This window comes from Bombyx mandarina, chromosome 25, assembly GCF_030267445.1.
Source record: "Bombyx mandarina strain Sakado chromosome 25, ASM3026744v2".
Taxonomy (NCBI): Eukaryota; Metazoa; Arthropoda; class Insecta; order Lepidoptera; family Bombycidae; genus Bombyx; species Bombyx mandarina.
In genome coordinates this window covers 9116811-9138593 of record NC_143231.1, presented here as the reverse complement: position 1 = coordinate 9138593, position 21783 = coordinate 9116811, and the positions used below count along the sequence as shown (strand labels likewise).

The 21783-nt window shown below is 36.8% G+C and overlaps 2 protein-coding genes across 5 annotated transcripts in view; one reads left to right on the top strand and one right to left on the bottom strand.

Moving 5' to 3' along the window:
• KrT95D (phosphofurin acidic cluster sorting protein KrT95D) overlaps positions 1-21783 on the bottom strand; it is a 112280-nt gene that overhangs the window by 27940 nt on the left and 62557 nt on the right. The gene's annotated exons all lie outside the window — the stretch shown is intronic.
• Positions 783-10720, top strand: LOC114243870 (uncharacterized). The gene is made up of 4 exons (XM_028175503.2): positions 783-1317; positions 5003-5130; positions 9712-9937; positions 10253-10720. The coding sequence occupies exons 1-4, from the start codon at positions 985-987 to the stop codon at positions 10367-10369; spliced, it is 804 nt and encodes a 267-aa protein (XP_028031304.2). The 5' UTR covers positions 783-984; the 3' UTR covers positions 10370-10720.

Below are 21783 nucleotides of genomic sequence, written 5' to 3'. Positions count from 1 at the left end.
TTTAATCAACAGAACACTTGCCAAGAATATATTTAGTCGTGTTTGTTTCAAGTGCTCATTTAGCTTATAACGTATCTTATAATTATTTATAAAAGTATCTTCAGTAATGTTATTTATATTATTTTGGGCAAAATGGCTTCATGTTCTTATTTAATAAATTTCACGTCTAATTGGTTGTACTATTAAACTAGTTACTAAATCTCTTTTGTGTTCAAAACTTCGGCTCTCTGTTGGCAATGAGCGTTTGTATTCTCTTTGGTATGTATGTCAAACTATCAAAATACTCGTAGTGGCGACAACATCGTAAAGATTTTCAATTGCCCTTTGTTTAAAAATAAACTGAATTTTTAATTTAGCGATAAACTGATCAAATATTTGTTGTGCAATGTTAAGTAGATTATTTTGCAGGTATAGTCAGTTCAACGACGCGTTTAATGTTTTGTTTCAAGTATACATCTATTATTTAAATTTTTTGTTTATCTACTTATAATTTAGAAAACAAAACTTTCGGAAATATACTTTACCTACTTTACTATAATTGAAGGCATAACGTACTTATACGAGACAGAAAAGCATCCGGCTCGCCCGATGGCAAGTGTAGCCGTGGCTCGTGTGAATCAGGAACGTTAGTGACCACTCAGACCTCGTTTGAAGAAGAACACGTAACATAACTCGGAAACATTGCAAAAATCGTAAATTCTATAAGTCGGTTTTTTATTTATTTAATCTTATTTTATTTAATATATTTTATACACACAGTTGTTAGAAGGAACACGACAATAAGGATACAGAGTAAAAGGGAACTACTTATTTCATGTTGAAATCTCTTCCAGTAGGCCCGCAAAAGGAAAGAAGAATTCGGAACACAAACCTAGTGCATACATTAAACATTACATATAATAATATATAAATTTTACAAGATACAAAACAATATATATACATACATACAAATACACACACACACAATTTTTTCAACATTCTACAATGATAACCAAGGCTTTTCTCAATCTCAGCCACAAATACCCCTTTATACGGAACGTCCACACGAAAACAACCAAATCAGTGTCACTTAGTTGTATAAGTTACTTTACCCTCATTCGTAGAATCCAACCAAGAAAATTTCAGTACATTGCGGTACTCAACACAGATGTGTGGAATAGGGATGTGGCAGTGTTTCTGAAGAATTATGGCAGAATTAACAGTATTAGGAACGGAAGTAGCAGTAGCAGAAAGAAACCCGTGGTGCCGCCTCATGGTAACAAAGCTCCCAAGTTGGGCGAGAACAGGGAGTATTCACCGTTCCATGAACCAGGACAGGTATATATTAGATTAAGAGATTCAATTCTTCATTATTATTATTATGTAAAACGGAAATTTAAACAATAGCAACAATATGTCGAGTTAAATTTTATTGTCAAATGTTTGTTACCAACGAACTCTTTCGGACTGAATTTGTTTTGAACAAAATTCATAAATGACTAGCTTTTGCCCGCGACTCCGTTCGCGTGAAATACGAGTAGTTACTTTGGCACAACGCTAAATTTTACTGTTTTCAAATCGGAGCAGTAGTTCCTGAGATTAGCGCGTTCAAACAAACAAACTCTTCAGCTTTATATTAATATATAGTATAGATTTGATATACTTTTATACACTTATGTGAGTGATTTAGTTATCTTAGAATAATGTAATATCGTATCTATGCTGGTGAGCATAATAACAACACATTGTTATTACTCCATAATTGTAGTACAGCTTAATAATTGCTTATTATTCTTCGTTAGAATGTTATTTTCCCGCAACCTTCTAATTTATTGGAAAAAAAAAATAACGTCGGTTGTTCATTCCGTTCTCGTATTAATGCAAGCACAGAATTACCTTCCAGGAAAACGGAACAAATAAAAACTGAAAATGTAAAAATTAATTTCCATTTTGATTACAAAACACTTTGACGCTGCGGAAGGGTCCAATAAAATTTCCTTTTTCATTTCATTTTTGTTCATTGTAACAATTTGTTATGTTCAACAAACCATAATTTTTCGTTACGTAATACGTTTGTTTACTTATAACAAAAAAAAAAACAACAGATTTACAGAAAAACGTTTCGTCCTATTCTCCGATAACAGCCTCAAACAGATTAAATCGGTACCTACACAATAGAATTATTTTATTTACCGAATTTATTACACACTAGTCCGGCAGGCGAACGTAAACATTCCGAAAAACGTGCTCCCGACCGACAGCGAGTAATTTCCGCTGTCCCAGAAACAGAAAGCAATCTCGGGAGAGAACAGCTCCGGTCGAAAACAGAAATTAAACGACTATCCCCCGGGATCCATCCGGTCGGCAATGAGTTTCTGAATCACGGCTGTATTGATTTCGGGACACGGCCTAATTTCTAAAAGGGAAATATATTATGAAATAAGCAAGCCTTTTACGTTCTTTTTTTTCCGTTTTATATTTCGATATTTATATCTGAACAACTCGGTGTTTTACTTCGTATATACTTTTCCTCAGATATAATATTTCTAAGAAAAATTATATTTCAAACAACATCTTTATAACCTAAAGCGACCCGCTCCGGCTTCGCTCGGGTCTTTAACAAAAATTTCAGAATAAAAAAATTATAATAAGTAGTTTGATATATATATATTTTTTAATGAACTTTTATTTTCATTTAAATATTTGTTTTTATCTATTTTTTTATTATTTTTATATTATTATTTTTCTAATTTTCGTAACGTTATTGGAGTTTTAGTAAGGATCCCTAATATTTTTAAAAAAGAACTTAGCTTATGTCACTCGGGGATAGTGTAGCTTCCAAACAGTGAAAGAATTTTTCAAATCGGTTCAGTAGTTTCGGTGCCTATTCAATACAAACAAACAAATGTTTCCTCTTTATAATATTAGTATAAAAGTATAGATAGTATACAAGTATAGACAGTACAGAAGTATAGATTAAATACGTCCCTCTAAAGCTTTTCATTTTAATCGTTATCGCCCATGATATCATATGTAGTTTGCAAATAAATTATCAAAATTCGATTTAACAATGGGCTAGGTTTTGAGATTTTTTTTTGTATATATCTTTAAAATGCCTTTAAGTAACCGACAGACAGCGCCGTCTATGAACTGTGTTTGTTACTTGTAAAACCATTATGAAATCTTAAAGTACTGGTTTCATATTACACGCGCTATTGTTTAATAGGTTTTTTTTTATCACGATTATAGTTAAAATGAGTTTCCAATATTAGATAGGTCATAGGCCTGGCAGTAAGGCGTCTTGTGGACCATTTGTGGGCTCATACGGTGAGGTATTATCATCCCGCTAATTTCTAGGCCCAAGCAGTTTTTTTTTAAATAAATGCTTTTGTAAAACTGAACAATGTGGTTTTTTTATTATCTCAGTAGACCCGCTTTCAGAGTTTTTCGGCACCGCATTATCAAATCGTGCTCTTGAAAAATTCAGCCTGTATTAAACAACGCTTTCCCATTAGCCGTAAATTCCGAATCCAATTACGCCGGCAAAATAGAGATTTATCTGGGAACCTTTTTTTCGTACGCCTTCTGGGCATGTCCTTATCGATCCCCAGCATCGCAACCCGTCGGTCTTATATCCAAATAACCATTTGTTTGCACGAGACTGTGATTCAAGGTTCAGGCTTTCAGGATACAGTAGCGATATTTATTAGGCATTTCTTATTATTGTTTTTCGATTGCTTGGATTGGTGAATGAGCTCAAGGTCTACTCGGTGTTAAAGCTTCTTAAGTTTCATAGACGTTACAATGTGAATATACTCATTTTAAAGACATAGTGCCGAAGTCCCAAGACTTATTATATAATTGGTTATATTATACAATGATTACAATAAATATAATTGGTTATATTATATTCACTACCAGTATTTACGCAAATTATAAAGTATGCACCTTTCCCTAAAAAATAAATTGTCATTGCTTGTGGGATTTGAATATCGCTTCAAGGATTAAGTAATGAAGACTTAATTTCACAAATTTGCTCAGTACGAGTATTAAACCGACCACGGACTTAATCGCAATTGTAGTGTTGCTATATTTCAATCAGAATCCACAGAATATAGCTCAAATAAAACACATTTGTGACGTAACCTATAGTTATAGAATTACATATAACCTATTGATAATGATAAGTCTCTGTTCAGGCCTGAGAAACGTACTCCAGACTGTTGAAGCATAAACTTTACAACTATTCGACTTATTTTAATGCATGATCGTTTCAGTAATCATTTTAAATTTAATATATCTTTTAAAATAGAATATGAATTCGCTTCGAATGTTCCATTCGTTCTTTTTGATTTATCCAGAACGGGGCAGCCTCATCCGTCAGCCGTCGATATTATTTATTACACGATTTGAATTGACTTACAAATTAATACATTATTCATATTTTATGAATACAAATTACATTAGAGAGTTGACGTATGTACGTTTTTGGATTACGTGATGATATAAATTTGAGTTTATTTTCTTACAACACTGTCTACTAAGCCAACAACAAACTGAGCTACTGAAGGTAAAATGAACACATTTATTAATAGAGTTCCGAAACTCTGAGAGATATAACTCGTAGGGGAACAAAACACTCTTAAAGATTTATAGACTGATACTCCTAGGTCCCCTGTATAAGATGTTCTCACGAGTCATCACAAATCGTCTAGCAAAAAGGCTCCACGGATTTCAATCCCCTGAGTTAACACACGTAGACGTATCTAGACCACATACAAAGACCATAAAAATTCAAGCTCAGCGCGTTATAGGAAAAGAGTTAGTCAGAGCTACTCTCAAAGATAAAGTTAGGTTATTCAACAGGGGACTAAAACTCATCGACATAGTTTATACAATACACGTGCTCTCCGGCCGGCAGGACATGGGTAAGCAGAGTCGAAAACGCCAAATTGGAAGAAGCTATTGCTTAGCAATGGAGTTACGTTTCTGTAAATAAAGTGAAACTTTTTCCTGATTTCAGTCGACAGCAGAATGGGTCGTGGCTAGGGCGGACGACATCCTTAATTGGGGCCGTAGGAATTCTGTATGGCCCCTCACATTCGGCTTGGCTTGTTGCGCTCTAGAAATGATGCACTATGCTGGACCAAGGTAAACTTCATCACATTATTATATTATAATACATATAACGGCCGTCTGGTGTAGTGGTAAGTGACATGGTCACTACACAAGGGGGTCACGGGTTCGAATCCCGCCAAGGGAAGATATTTGTATGATAAATTTTAATATAAAATGACTTTTCCAAGGTTATGGATGTATCTATACTAATATTATAAAGAGGAAAGATTTGTTTGTTTGTTTGTTTCGAATAGGCTCCGAAACTACTGGACCGATTTGAAAAATTATTTTTCCATTAGAAGCTGACATTGTCCCTGATGAACATAGGCTACTTTTTTTTTTATTTTATTTTTTTGGTTTCATGTGTGTTTTAATGTTTCCGAAGCGAAGCGAGGGCGGGTCGCTAGTATTAAATATATGTACGTGTATAATAAAAATCTTACATTTATTTCCGTCATCTGGTACCTGTAACACAAGTTTTTTACGAACTTAGCACGGGACCAGTTAACGTGGCGTCATTGTTAGTAAATATTTATTTATTTATTTAATATCAGAAGTTTCAAATTTTCAAAAGGAAATGCGTATGTATTTAACGCGTGATCACGGACATGGTGCGCAATAAAGTAGTAATAAATATTGAACCCGTAAAATTTTAAGCACTATCTATAGTAGAGCACATGATAAAATCGGTCGGGTAGGCACTAAAAAAAAAAAAGGCACTACAGTCTTTCGTATACGACCATATCTTTCGCAAGTTGGGCGACCGCACTCATGTTACTTATATCTGTGGCTCTGTTGACTGCTTAATACCAGACGGACTGAAGTATTTCTATCCTGCAATATGTAAAAAAAAAGATCTCGAAACAGAAACTTGCAAATGCTTCATTTACATCTTTTATTTTACATTTGCGTCGGTTTTGCGACAGCCTACCCACCTCGGCTGGATTATATCACGACGTGATACATTATGTATTTCTTTCGGAAAATCTAATAACCTAATAAACAAACGGTACATTCATACCCGTAGTGTATTCGATAATCCAATTGGTAATGGCAGAGATTTTTCTCAGTTTGAATCGAAAAGTATTTTTGAGAATATTTCAAAATAAAGCAGTTACAATAGTGATCTCGATTATGTCATTGACTATTTTAGTTAGGTACAAACATTTATATGTAAGATTCGCAAATTGTGGTGTTTTTGAAGTAGGTTTTTTTATTGTTTAAATGGGTGGACGAGCTCACGGCCCACCTAGTTTTAGGTGGTTACCGGAACCCATAGACATCTACAAATGCTGCCATTCAACTTCAAGACATGAGTTTTAAGGTCTAACTTTTTGCAGTACAACTGGCTGCCCCACCTTTGCCAAACCGAAACGCATTACTGCTTCTCACCCCGATGGAAGTTAAAGACTTGATCAAAGACCTACGTCCTCGCAAGGCTCCCGGTTCCGACGGTATATCTAACCGCGTTATTAAACTTCTACCCGTCCAACTCATCGTGATGTTGGCATCTATTTTCAATGCCGCTATGGCGAACTGTATCTTTCCCGCGGTGTGGAAAGAAGCGGACGTTATCGGCATACATAAACCCGGTAAACCAAAAAATCATCCGACGAGTTATCGTCCGATTAGCCTCCTCATGTCTCTAGGCAGGCTGTATGAGCGTCTGCTCTACAAGCGCCTCAGAGACTTCGTCTCATCCAAGGGCATTCTCATCGATGAACAATTCGGATTCCGTACAAATCACTCATGCGTTCAACAGGTGCACCGCCTCACGGAGCACATTCTTGTGGGGCTTAATCGACCAAAACCGTTATACACGGGAGCTCTCTTCTTCGACGTCGCAAAAGCGTTCGACAAAGTCTGGCACAATGGTTTGATTTTCAAACTATTCAACATGGGCGTGCCGGATAGTCTCGTGCTCATCATACGGGACTTCTTGTCGAACCGCTCTTTTCGATATCGAGTCGAGGGAACCCGCTCCTCCCCACGACCTCACACAGCTGGAGTCCCGCAAGGCTCTGTCCTCTCACCCCTCCTATTTAGCTTATTCGTCAACGATATTCCCCGGTCGCCGCCGACCCATTTAGCTTTATTCACCGACGACACGACTGTTTACTATTCTAGTAGAAATAAGTCCCTAATCGCGAAGAAGCTTCAGAGCGCAGCCCTAGCCCTAGGACAGTGGTTCCGAAAATGGCGCATAGACATCAACCCAGCGAAAAGTACTGCGGTGCTATTTCAGAGGGGAAGCTCCACACGGATTTCCTCCCGGATTAGGAGGAGGAATCTCACACCCCCGATTACTCTCTTTAGACAACCCATACCCTGGGCCAGGAAGGTCAAGTACCTGGGCGTTACCCTGGATGCATCAATGACATTCCGCCCGCATATAAAATCAGTCCGTGACCGTGCCGCGTTTATTCTCGGTAGACTCTACCCCATGATCTGTAAGCGGAGTAAAATGTCCCTTCGGAACAAGGTGACACTTTACAAAACTTGCATAAGGCCCGTCATGACTTACGCGAGTGTGGTGTTCGCTCACGCGGCCGGCACACACATAGACACCCTCCAATCCCTACAATCCCGCTTTTGCAGGTTAGCTGTCGGGGCTCCGTGGTTCGTGAGGAACGTTGACCTACACGACGACCTGGGCCTCGAATCAATTCGGAAATACATGAAGTCAGCGTTGGAACGATACTTCGATAAGGCTATGCGTCATGATAATCGCCTTATCGTTGCCGCAGCTGACTACTCCCCGAATCCTGATCATGCAGGAGCCAGTCACCGTCGACGCCCTAGACACGTCCTTACGGATCCATCAGATCCAATAACCTTTGCATTAGATGCCTTCAGCTCTAATACTAGGGGCAGGCTTAGGGACCCCGGTAACCGTACTCGTCGAACTCGACAAAGAGGTCGACGTGCAACCTAACCCATGCATCAGCCCGCTGAGTTTCTCGCCGGATCTTCTCAGCGGGTCGCGATTCCGATCCGGTAGTAGATTCATTCGCGAAACAATTGCTCTTGAGTAGTTAGGTCTCCTTCGGAGGCGCTCGGGCAGTTGTTAGCAAATCCCACCCCTCTTGGCTGAGCCTTTGCTCGCCCACCTGTCCTGGTGAAACTGGAAAGGCCTTCGGGCCACCAGAAAAAAATTACTGCTTCGCGGCAGAAATAGGTAGGATGGTGGTAGCTACCCGTTTTTTTTATTTTTTATTGCTTAGTTGGGTGGACGAGCTCACAGCCCACCTGGTGTTAAGTGGTTACTGGAGCCCATAGACATCTACAACCCACCTTGAGATATAAGTTCTAGGGTCTCAGTATAGTTACAACGGCTACCCCACCCTTCAAACCGAAACGCATTACTGCTTCACGGCAGAAATAGGCGGGGTGGTGGTACCTACCCGTGTAGCCTCACAAGACGTACTACCACCAATAACACTCAGATACTTTAACGAACCAGTACTTTAATGCATTCGTAGAACTTTTACAATGGGTTGGGATTAACAATGGGTTAATGACACAATGTAGATACATTGCTAACAAGTTGCTAATCGTGATTACTCGTAAACACATCTCACGTTACGAGCATGTATTGTTTTCAGAAAAACTGGAAACATAAACCGAACCATGATACCGAAGATACACGTACCAATTTCTGTAGACAATGTTAGGCCCTACACGTAATAACATACGATTGAATCAGTGAAAGAAAACATACAATCTAATAAAAATATGGCATGTTGCGAGCATACCTTTGACGGTACCGCTATCGAACCATTCGTTTCATTCATCATTACTCCGAGGCAATTAGGACTTCGAAGATGACGAGTACGATATTGACGCTAATAAAAATAATCCGAGTTTGTCAAGTGCATGAAGTAATATTATTGTTGAAATAGTACGATTCTTTGTTTTCTCTATTTTACAACCAGGCATAAAAACTGAATCAAAACAAACACAAAAGAAAACAATAAAATTTTATCAGCTCAATAAGATAACATGCTCCAATGTTACTTTTGTTCAAGAGTCACTCCATTCAAAGTTTATACGACTAAAGACTCCAAAGCTTAATCATTGATATTTTGGCTAACACCACCTCAGAATGACAGTATCTTTAGGAACCAGTAGTGAAATGTTAAAAAATATAAATCACCCCCCAAAGGGGACCTTAAGTGACAATATTTAACAATGGGATTCATTTACACTCAGATCCTACGCTTTTAATCAAATTTTATAAGAAATTAATGTTAAATTCAAGAAATCAATCAAACAGTAAAATAGAACAGACTTACAAATAAAACCGACAGAGCTTCCGTACGGAACCGCGTCACAAAATGTAAGAAGGCCACGATCCTTTTCCATACTCCCTTTTTTATAGGCAACGGCAACCCAGCGCCCATAAAAAAATCAAAAAGGTTAAATACATATATCCAAAAAATATATCAAGGGGTGAAAGTCTATTTGGTGTAAGCGAAATTTGCAACTTTACAGCAGATTTATTTAAAGTTTAAAGTTTGAAACTCCACTCCTCAATGTGGACATGAAAATATTCTTGGTTGGTTGGTTTTTACATCCAAATACCTATATGAACTGTCCGATATTGTCTTACAGATATGACATGGACCGCTTTGGCATGGTTTTCCGGGGGACACCTCGTCAGACGGACGTGATCATTGTGGCCGGTACTGTGACTAATAAGATGGCTCCAGCGTTACGGAAGACTTATGACTTGATGCCCGAACCACGGTGGGTCGTTTCGATGGGCAGCTGCGCTAATGGTGGTGGATATTACCATTACACATATTCTACCGTTCGGGGTTGCGATAGAATCGTACCGGTAAGTATATTTGCAATTATTTATTTCCAATTTCTGGCCTTTGGAATACTTTGGTAGCGGTTGTAACTGTTCTAACCGGGTAGTGAATGCGAGATTAAGCCAAAGTTATTTTGAATGTCCAATTAGCGTTATGGCCAGAAATAGGATTATAGAAATCAATTATTTTGAAGTTTGTTTTAATAGTTTTGAAGAGTGCAATACCTTCGGAGTTGTAGCCTTTCATACCAAAATTGGTTCACAAGTGACGGAGAAATCGGCAAATGTATTTACATAAAAAAAATCAAGTCTGTTAAAACATTTTTATTATTCTTTTAGGTGGATATCTATGTCCCAGGCTGTCCTCCAACAGCTGAAGCACTGCTATACGGTATGCTACAGTTACAGAAAAAGATAAAACGTATGAGAGTAGTACAAGTGTGGTATCGGAACTAAATACATTTTAATGTTACTTGTTATTTATTTTGGGTCGTAAATATTTTGGTAGGCAATGTACACTATAAATTAATGAAATTATGTTTGAAGAACAACTTTAGCCATAGACTCTTATGACTAATGTTACGTTTACTAATGAATTTCGATTTCCTTTAAATTGTGTTATTATAAAGTACTATTTCATTTGATTGATTTTAATATAAAACAGAGCGGATAATGTCACACCATGCTTTAAGTCCGGATCACGTAGGTACCGTTTGTCTTTGGTATAGAAATTCTAATGGAGTTTTAAATAATTTAAGCCAGAAACTTAAGGACCGGTCACGGACAGTATGTTTGTTATTGAAAGCCTTTTTAAGCACTTACAAATTCTTCATTCTAAAAGCTTGTAAATCTTCCATTCGTGACTCTCTCTATATAGAATGGGTAAAAGGAATTCTCATTTTCGCATAAAAACCTATTTCATTTTAAATTGAATTTGGCTTCCAACCATTCCTTTTCGCTACACTTGTATACCGCATAATTGTAAAGGGGATCGCACGCCTTTGAAAATATCTCGTGAATTCCTCGAGAATCCATTCTGGCGCGTGTGAACGTATTTACCAAGGAATCCACCGAAAATGTATAGAACGTTGTCAAAGTGGTGGCTGAAATTCTAAACATACCTTCTCAGATTGTTCGTTTGACGAACGCTAATGGTGATGTTGTGTTCTACAATTTCAACTTTATTATAATAGAAGATATTTTGCTATTCAGAGTCATGTGTCATAAGCCTGTTTTGAACGTAAATTATAAGTTATATTGATATTATTTCTTATAAAACCCATATCGAAGGTGTATACAAATATCATATCAGCGAAAAAGTCATTTACACTTTTGAACGTTTATAATGGGGTTGTTATAACTCGATCAGAGTGTTAATGTGCATTTTTTTTTTTTTTGTTTTTTTTTTTTTTTTGGACGAGCTCACAGCCCACCTGGTGTTAAGTGGTTACTGGAGCCCATAGACATCTACAACGTAAATGCGCCACCCACCTTGAGATATAAGTTCTAAGGTCTCAGTATAGTTACAACGGCTACCCCACCCTTCAAACCGAAACGCATTACGGCTTCACGGCAGAAATAGGCAGGGCGGTGGTACCTACCCGTGCGGACTCACAATAGGTCCTACCACCAGTGATTACGCAAATTATAATTTTGCGGGTTTGATTTTTATTACACGATGTTATTCCTTCACCGTGGAAGTCAATCGTGAACATTTGTTAAGTACGTATTTCATTCGAAAAATTGGTACCCGCCTGCGAGATTCGAACACCGGTGCATCGCAACAACGAATGCACCGGACGTCTTATCCTTTAGGCCACGACGACTTCTTTAGGCCACGACGACTTCATTTAAACTCAACCAAAGAAACTGAAACCAAAGAATTAGAAACGTTGTTGTTTTCTCGTACTATAGTGTAAATATATAAATGTATGGTAATTTCGTTTAGGTAGGCACTAGTACATTATTCTTTCAACAGAACCGGAAAAATTTATCTGTCGGTCACATATTTTTATTGTGTCGTCTATCTAGAATACTATAACCACATATTTTCCTGTGGGTATCGCAAATCGCGGTTAAGAGATTCACCAAGTGGCATCGTTCTCCGAGAATTATCTCTACTAATATATAAATCTACAGTGGTTTTTATGGATGTTCCGTTATAACTACTGAATCATGCATCTGATTGACTTGAAACTTGGTATCCATGTAGAAAATACATGTACTTAATGGATAAGCTAATATTTACATGTGTTGGACTTCCTACATCAGTTGCGGGGGCGTTAATGATGAGAATTTTTGTGGGGGTGAGTAATAATCATGTAAATTTTAAATGCCCAGCGAAGCGGACGGGTTCAGCTAGTAATATTATAAGAGCGATCCCCAGCCGGCGGAAAGTGGGACAGCTGTTGTGCTCTGCAACTGAAACTTCAACGTCATATCATGGCGTGGTTTGTGGAACATGAGTTCAATACCAAATGAATACAAGGTTTTTATGATTGAAGGATTACTGGTGGCCCGAAGGCCTTTCCAGTTTCACCAAGACAGGTGGGCGAGCACTCAGCCAGGAGGGTAATACAAGGTCTACCCTTCTACAAGAGTTAAAACAAACTCTTGACAACAAAAGTCGTAAACGTAAAATCTTGCAATAAAAATACTTTTATTTGCATTAAGAATCGCTCAGACAGAAAATCAATATTAAACAGGACGAGGAGTGCGTTTCATGACGTTTTCCGACCCGACCATAAACGAGCCAATAAAACCCGAGTCACCCAATTGCTTAGTTTTCTTTAGCCCATCAGGATCGCAAATATAAGGAACGATTGGTATATAAGGATTAAAAGGATTACGCGGCGACTTGTCGCCCTCAAAAGTAGTGTTTCTTAATGAAATTAATATGATTATTAAAGAAAGTGTCTCCAGCAGTTGTCAGCATGTTAAATGCTTATTCAGAGTCAAAATAAACTTTTCTTGTATCTAAGTACTCTTCTTTAGTTAATTACCCAATTCTACTAATAATATTTTATTACTTTTCTTTAATATGCAGGCACACCGGATTCTACTGTTTCATTACAGGTATTCACGTATTACCTATCGTTCTGGCAAGTTGTATAATGGATTATCCGGTTTCTGTGAACTGAACGTACGTGGTAAACTGCGTAAACTCGTATTCGATACGACGTTATGTTAAAATCGATTATCGTGAACAATGGTTCATCGTTGTTCACACGACAAACGCTATTGTTTTAATCGTTTACATCATTCACCGGGTTGACATCATATACTCTTTGCGTCTGTTGTTATGTGAACTTTGTTTTAAAATTGGAATCGGGAAAAATCTGATCTTTTGGAATTCCAATGGAATTTCAACTCAACGAATAACGAATAGTCTTTCAAAATGGCTGAATATTCCATGTATTTTTATGACATTACGGTCCACCTCATCACTGTCGCTCGTGGACACAGGTAATGGGAGTACCCTATATTTTTTAAATTACTTTAAAATCAGACATGTTTTGGTTTAGATTGTTCAACATATCGCACATACGGTGCGATAAGGTCACTTATGCAAATTATGTAATTTTTCAGGAGAAACGTTGAACAATTCAACATCTTATTATATACTAGCTGACTCGGCAGATTTCGTATTGCCTCAATCGATAAATAAAATACCTAAACTTTTCTATAAAATAAACTTAAAACAAAACATATCAAAGGAAAAACAAAATTGTTATTTTTATTTAATTCCGAGCATTTTCATATTTTTCTATCTTTTAAACCTTCTCTGGATTAACACAAATAATCCAAGACCAAAATTAGCCAAATCGGTCCAACCGTTCTCGAGACTAACGAACAGCAATTCATTTTTATATATATAGATAGTTCTTACATAGTTCTGCTAAACTAAAGAAATAAAAACGATAATATCTAAATTACAACTTTAAACTTCATCAGTAAAAGCAAACATCTTGCTGATAACTATTAAAAAATCTATTTTCATTCTCATGCTCAGTTCAGTTTTGACATAAATAAGTGACTTTATAGCACCGCATGTGCCATATTAGGAACGGGAATCGAACCCCTCATAAATTAAACCATAGCACGATTGATTGATTGGTTGATCTATTTTCAGGGAATACAGAAATCAGGTTAGTTTTTTTAGCGCAGCTTTGGAACAAAGGTCAGTTAGCAATACGAAGTAGACAAGTACAAAAATAAAATTATACATTCCAAATATTGGACCCACTGAGTTTCTCGCGAGATCTTCTCAATGGGCTGTGATCCCGATCCTGTGATTTGTGTGATCCGTAGATTTCGCGAAGCACTGCTCTTGCTAGGGCTAGTGTTAGCAAATTCTCTCAGGTTGAGCCTGTGAGTTCACCTACCGGTCCGGGCGTAACTAGAATAGCCTCCTAGGCTACCAGCGTTCTGAATTCGTTAGATGCTCCGTATAAAAGCTATGTTATAACAAAATAACAAATGATATCTTCAAATACGCTTTCAACGAGTTTTTAATAATAAAAGCCATTTATAAATAAACTTTGATGAAACCGTACGTGATGTGAAACGAAACGAACGAAATATTAAAGCGCCACATGCGATAATGTTTATAGTTTTAAAATGTTTATTGTGTTTTTTTTCTTTACAAATTAATAGATCGTAAAAAATTTGTAGCAAACTTATGGTAAGCGTGAATTAATTTATTGAAACACCTTTTTTTTTTCTTTTACGCGCACGTCACACGAATCTTGTGTGATCTGAAGTAAAATTCAAGATATTTCATTCTGTAGGGATATAACTTGATATTATCTGTCAGTGCCAGTACAAGTTTTTGTTTTTTCACGCTACGTAACCTTTATAAAGTAATGAGCACGTCTTATTTTAGTTTCAGGGTTCTAGTACATATTTTAGCCCTTATTTTTTTACCAGAGGCATGAACGTGCAATACCCAGTCAAAATGAAAACAACATATTTTTGTCGTGGAAATGACAGAAAGTAGCATCCCACCATTGCATGGGCTATCTCGCTCTCTTTCAGTTTTTTTTATATAATAAAATAGCACCATAGAATTTAAATAGTACGATTCTCGCAGTAGTTGCGCCATCTCCTCGTCACTGCCTCTAAGTCTTGCAAAGGCGTACCATCTTCATCTTCTACCAGCCATGATCTAGGTTTGAACTGTTTTGTCAGCAGCTTTAACTTCTTGAAGAGGTCCGAGCTTTGCGATCTGAACGCATGCTCCTCTACTTCTTCACAGATGCGCTCAACAAAGTTGTTTTTATCGTGCCGACATTGTCTTTGGATCATTCTAGAAAGCTCCGAGTACTTTACTCTGTCTGCTGGAACTGATAACCCACGGCTACTAAGCTAACCCACCCATCTAAACAACCAAAAAAAAGAACGACCGATTTTAAATGAAATTTGTTAAATTTACTACGATGCCTATTTAAGTAGAAGTAACCGAGAATGTAACGACGAGAGTTGGCTTCGATTCAAAGCTGAACTATTCAACTAGAACCGGTTTATGTCCGGACGTTATCAGAGTACAAATGCTTGGACGAAAGCAAATGTTTGTTTTTATATTGTTTACACGTAAAATAACAATACCGCAATGTGTTCGATTTCGTTTTTAAATATCACAATAGCTTTGTTTATATTGTAAACAGCGATTCTTATAATTTAAATAACAGATTTGAAAATATTACACGTAACAAAAACGAAAATGTGTTTGCAGAATCAACAAACTCAAATTTGCTTACAGTTAGCAATTTAACATAAGCCAACAATATTTAAACCATATTGTTTGTTAAAACGTAATGAAACTTATTCCTGTCCTGCACATCCCGAGCGCTTTTAAATCATTCAAGCGAGGTTTGCATAGTCTCTAATATATATCCTTGGTTGATGTTCAGGTATGACAGTAATCATTTACGATAGGGACACCTACGTCCTCTGCCTTCGATAAAGAACGAGCAAGTATACTGTTGGTTACTGGTGGTAGGACCTCTTGTGAGTCCGCACGGGTAGGTACCACCACCCTGCCTATTTCTGCCGTGAAGCAGTAACACGTTTCGGTTTGAGGGGTGGAGCGGCCGTTGTAACTATACTTGAGTCCTTAGAACTTTAATCTCATGGTGGGTGGCGCATTTACGTTGTAGATGTCTATGGGATCCAGTAACCACGTGGGCTGTGAGCTCGTCTACCCATCTTAGAAAAAAAAAACCTAAATATAAACAACGAAACGTCCACAATTTATATAATAATAATAACAATAATAATACGGGTACTGAACGCTTTGGGCGACCGTTGAAAGTGTTGAGACCGCCTTCGACTAATTAACGAAGTTTCTGAATTCATCATGAACGCTATCTGCTCGTGGAGGGTCACAGCTGTAGTTAACTTGAAATAATTTCGCGATAATAACGATAAAATACGAGTTTTAGTACGTTTTATGGTTTTAGCGGACGCGAATTACGGGAGTGTCTAAGTCATGCTTCTAGAAACTGGGTATTTGATGAGTACTTTTGTAAGGATTAATGAGGACATTAAGAAATCTCCTTTATTAGCAGAACGGGAAGACGGTCTCATGGTTTGATTGTTGTTAAATGAAGAAAAATACCGGCCATTCATATGATACGAGATAGAATTATTTCAGTTAAATTAGAATAATGGCGAACCTATGCGTTCCACTGCCTTCTCTGTTTTGCTGACGCATCATACATGCCATTAAAACATCGAAACATCAAACCTGTCGATGTATTTGGCTGCCATTGATTTACGAAACGAGCATAACTTTACGTAAATGTTTTAAATATTGTTTACCTAAATCCGAATTAAAACTACTTTTACAGTTTTTAGTCTCGCGTTCTTTTTTAAACTGTTATTTCATTGTTTCCGCCATTTCAATTACTATACTGTTTTCGTCGCAGACAGGCTAATCACGAAAATAATATAATGACAATAAAAAACGCGAGATTAACACGTAAAAGTGGTTTTAATTATGTCTACACCTCGCGACCCTTTTAACCTTAGAGACTTTTGCAGAGGTGGATTCGTCGAAACAAGAGTTAATAATATACGACACCAATCTCTGACTTTGTACACCCGAGCCGCGACGCTGGAAGGTGAAAAAGAGCAATCTCCTTTAAGATACATTTGAAAAGGGAATCACGCTTCGGGGAGCGAAGGCGGTTGTATAAATCGCCAATGCGTCCGCGTCATACCATGTCGCCTTGACTGTCTGTTAACTATTTCACTGTCATCTCGACCGTGTGCCAAAAAAACAAATGCCTAAATTGTCACTAATAAATCTTATTGAAGGAAATATCATATACTCGCTTATCACTATAGTCATGAGAACAATACACAAGCAAAAGTAAAGTATTGAATTGTAATTGATTTCGTGATAAGACCGAAGACGTGGACGAGTACCTCTTCTCCCTATCTCTTCCCACATAATGTAAAACAAGCTTCTAAAAAACTATTATTTTTATTTATTATTTCTTTCTGCGATGCGTTAACAAACTTACGGTCCGCCTGGTGTTGAGTGGATACCGGAACCCATAGACGTCAACAGCATAAATGCGATCACACAACTTGAGACATGAGTCTCAGTTCTACAGAACAACGGCTGACCCACTCTTTAAGCCGGACCGCATTACTGTTTCCCAGCAGAAATAGAGAGGGTAGATGACGACGAAATAGACGACGTTTTTCCCTACCACCAGTAAAATTTCTACATAGTACAAAGTTTTTTAAACATTAAAATCCATACTATTTAGTTTCTTAGGCGTGAAAGTGTGTTTGTTTGTCCTTTTTTCATATCAAAAGGAAGCAACATTGTTGACATGTTTTTTTTAAAAGTGATAGTATTAGGTCAGAATAAGGAAAAAACCAGCTTTTTCCAGATCGAAATCGGGAACTTTGTTACGGCAGAAATAAAATAAACGTAGAAGACATCCCAAAGATTTCTTTTGTAGCAGTCAATCAATTTTAACTCACTCATTAGTTTCCAAATAAGATGCGGTAAGATGGCTCCCACGAATTTTAAATCGACAAAAACAAAAAGTGACGTTTGGATATTTAGAAAAGCAGACTCGAAATATTCGGATAAGTCCGGATCAATTTATTCATCGGTTTTTCAACATTATAATTCGAGGGGTGAAAGGTTTTTAGGTTTAAGCAACATTTCGCTTAATACAATTGAGACTTAGACCTTATGTCTCAAAGTGAAGGCAGCATTCACTTTGATGTTCATGGGTTCCGGTAAACACCAGATACGCCGTGAACTCATTCACCCGTCTAACAAATGAAATAAAAACCCTAACTCCATAAAAATTCGAGTTTCGAGTTGTTCCTACCGCTGATTAAATTATAGCCTCAGTATTCTGGGAGAGAGAATGTGAAAGTCCTATTATTGATTAAACGCCGAAAGGACAGACAATTACTGAACTCAATTATGCTGATTTTATCGCTAAAGTACGTGAAACATCGTAAAAATCTGCAGTTACGATTTTTTTTTATAGCCCATCTGGTGTTATGTTGTTACTGGAGCCCATAGACATCTACAACGTAAATGCGCCACCCACCTTGAGATATAAGTTCTAAGGTCTTAGTATGGTTACAACGGCTGTCTTACCCATCAAACCGAAATGCATTACTCCTTCACGACAGAAATAGGCAGGGTGGTGGGACCTACCCGTGCGGACTCACAAGAGGTCCTGCCACCAGTAATTACGCAAATTATAATTTTGCGGGTTTTATTTTTATTACACGATGTTGTTCCTTCACCGTGGAAGTCAATCGCGAACATTTGTTAAGTACGTATTTCATTAGAAGAATTAACGTATATCAAAAGTATAACGGTCTTGATCGTTCGTCGATCTACCTTTAAAGAACGCCTAGTACATTGACTATTAATCATCTTCTTTACTTTGCCGGCTATTTTCCTTAACCACTAATTGCCCTCAAATTAATTTGAAGATGACAAGGCAGTCTTAGCTGTCGTAGACGAGTATTTTCAGAGGTGATACTTATACTGAGTGTATTATATGAGATTTATTTGAAAAAATATAAACCTTCGAACTCTCGAGACAGGAACTTACACGAAAAGGCACTTGAAAAAGGTCGATAGTGCAAATATTTCTCAACTTTGTACGATCTAGATCTTTGGTTTAGAGTAACAGGACACGCATGTGTAAGGTTTGTTGTAAAATAATAAAAATAAAATTTATCATGTTAAAGTTAAGACAATTTTCGGATTGACAAATAGCAACACTGTTGGGAGCAATGGCAGAGTAGTGGGGACGTGACATAATAAAAAAAGCGGTAGTCTGAAAAAGCGGGACAGAAAGCAGTGTATTCCGTAGTGGGCAGATACCTAAATTCTACAAGTGGAGTTACAAATAAAGCAATACAGAATTACGTGAACTATTTCAATCTGTGTATTTATTTCCTGGCTTTGGAAGTTAAGTCTACACATATTTCTTAATAACGCCCAAAGTTTTCATTAAATTCTTTTACTAAAATCATAACGGACAAAACTAGAAAGCATGCCCTACACAGGTATCATTGTCTGGCAAGTTTAAATATAACGTGTGGCCGGGCAACGCCCGACTGAGACACTAGTCTATTTATATTTACGGTATATCATCACGTGAAGGACACGGTCTAGGTCGGATGGCATCGGTGGTCTAGGCCAAGGTCACAGTTTCACTGGTTACCAGTTCGTTTCGTTGACCGTCAATTTCAATTTAGGTTTTACTAGTGTAAAATTTTAAATATTTTTACACGATCAACTGATATGAATAATGATTGATATAATTTAAAACAATTATCATATCAACAATATTAAAATTTATAATTCTAAACATCCTCTTTGTATACAATGTTTTAGTTTACATATTTTATTAACCTATATAGAAACGTGAGATAAGCTCCCTGAACTCTCTGATGTTTAGTTATTATTTATAGCCAAGCGTAGTGGCACCGGAATATATCAGTCACAGTACAATCCACGTAGACCTAGTATTGGGGGTTATCTGTGACCTAGTACGAGTATAAGTACCCAAATATTATATACCTTTCTGCATTCGTAGATCCAGCATGAATGGACTACAGATTCGTGGGACAGATATTCCTAGCCTTCATGAGCAGAAAATGTGTATAGGTAAATGGTATTTTTTATTTAAATTTCAACAATCAAACACAGTGCGTGAAGATTCCCTATCTATCTTTTATTTATCTTTTTGCGTGTATCGGTCGTCTAAAAGGACAATGCCCATTTTCTATGGGCGTTTGGGCCCCTAACAAAGTTGTCGTGTCATGGTTTTAACTTAATTTGATAGACAAAGAAATATCGTTTCATATTCAGAAAACGATTATTATATTCTCACCCAGGTTTAAGAGAAATCTGTTTTTTTCTGCAGCTAAAATTAAGTTGTTAATTGTTTTCTTCGAAATCTATAATTGCTCTCATCATTATTTACAGTATTAAATAAGTTAATTGTGGTTAATGTTGCTAGAAATAAGCCCTTACGTACATTTTATTATTATTATATCCTCATAATAATAATAAAATGAAATGAAATCCGGAAGCCGGCAACGATATTGTTGTTGTTGTTTTTAAATTCGGCAATAAGCAGACAAAGAACGTAGCCTATACAGCCTAGTCTGTCGTAGTTATATTTTTTTTAGTCAATAAAAAGCCGGTGTATCTCTTTTTATTACTTTTGGGAGTTTTGACGTTAACTCGATGAATAGCACATTGAGTGAGCGTAAATTTCCGCAGACCTTTATCTTGAAAAAAAAAAAACAGTTTTATTCCAATGCCTCAACAATCGTGAACACCGATTATTGACGTTTACTACACAAAACATCACCCAATTTATATATTATACATCACAATAAACTATTCAAAAACATTAAAATAAAACTTCAAGTGACGCTTCACTCGGGTTGCTGCCAAAACTCTCTGATCATATATAATGAGAATAGAGTAATGGTAGGCCATTGGGATTTTTACTAATGGAATCATTAATATCTAAAAATATTAAATAATTCATGGTTTTAAGTAATAATTATTATTACAATATATAAATATTGAATTGATCAAAATTAAACTAAGAAGTCTGTGAATTATACCCATTAGCTATTTTTTTTAATTTGTTGTTCAAGTCGCAGACATCTCTTTCGTTTGGCAGCATATAGGTTTACTATAAGGCTGTATGGGCTAAGCCCTTTGCCTATTGGCGAATTTAAAAACTATGGCACTCAGTTTTGGGATGTTAACAATTAAGTAATTAATTTTTTTGTAAAACAATGCCAGGGTGAAAGAAATGTTGATACATAAACTAAACAACGTGAAAAAATAAGGCACAGTTTTTCAAGTACAAATAGTTTTGACATAAAGTTGGCCCACTTTTGGGCATTGTCCTTTAAATTTATTATACTTTATTTAAAAAATTTCGCTGGTGTCTGTCTACCTATTGTTTATTGTCTGGTCATGTCGTTTCTATGCAACTAACAATTACCCGCAATAATCAATATAAAAAAAAAAAAACGTTAAGTGGCGGTCAACAATGAGCACTTGTTGACACATTTTATAACTAGATGACTGAAAACATCCTAGTAAGGGATCTCTTAAAAGAAGCGATTTTGATACAACAACTGTTGCATAATCTTACTTTTTTTATATCTTCATGGGTTACACGCGAGTCGTAGATATAAATTATAATTAATTTTACAGTTTAATCTCGCATATTTTATTGTCATTACATTATTTTCGAAAATTTTACAACTGTCGTAGTCACATGGGAGGTGTAGGTTCGGAGGTTGTTGAATAATGTGCTAACTTCTGTTTTTCTATAAAA

Bases quoted from the DNA above. Each gene is read 5' to 3' on its own strand.
- LOC114243870 (XM_028175503.2), top strand. From the start codon at position 985: ATGATAACCAAGGCTTTTCTCAATCTCAGCCACAAATACCCCTTTATA. The intron at 1,318-5,002 runs GTATATATTAGA...TCCTGATTTCAG, and splicing joins CGTTCCATGAACCAGGACAG to TCGACAGCAGAATGGGTCGT. The intron at 5,131-9,711 runs GTAAACTTCATC...ATTGTCTTACAG, and splicing joins ATGCACTATGCTGGACCAAG to ATATGACATGGACCGCTTTG.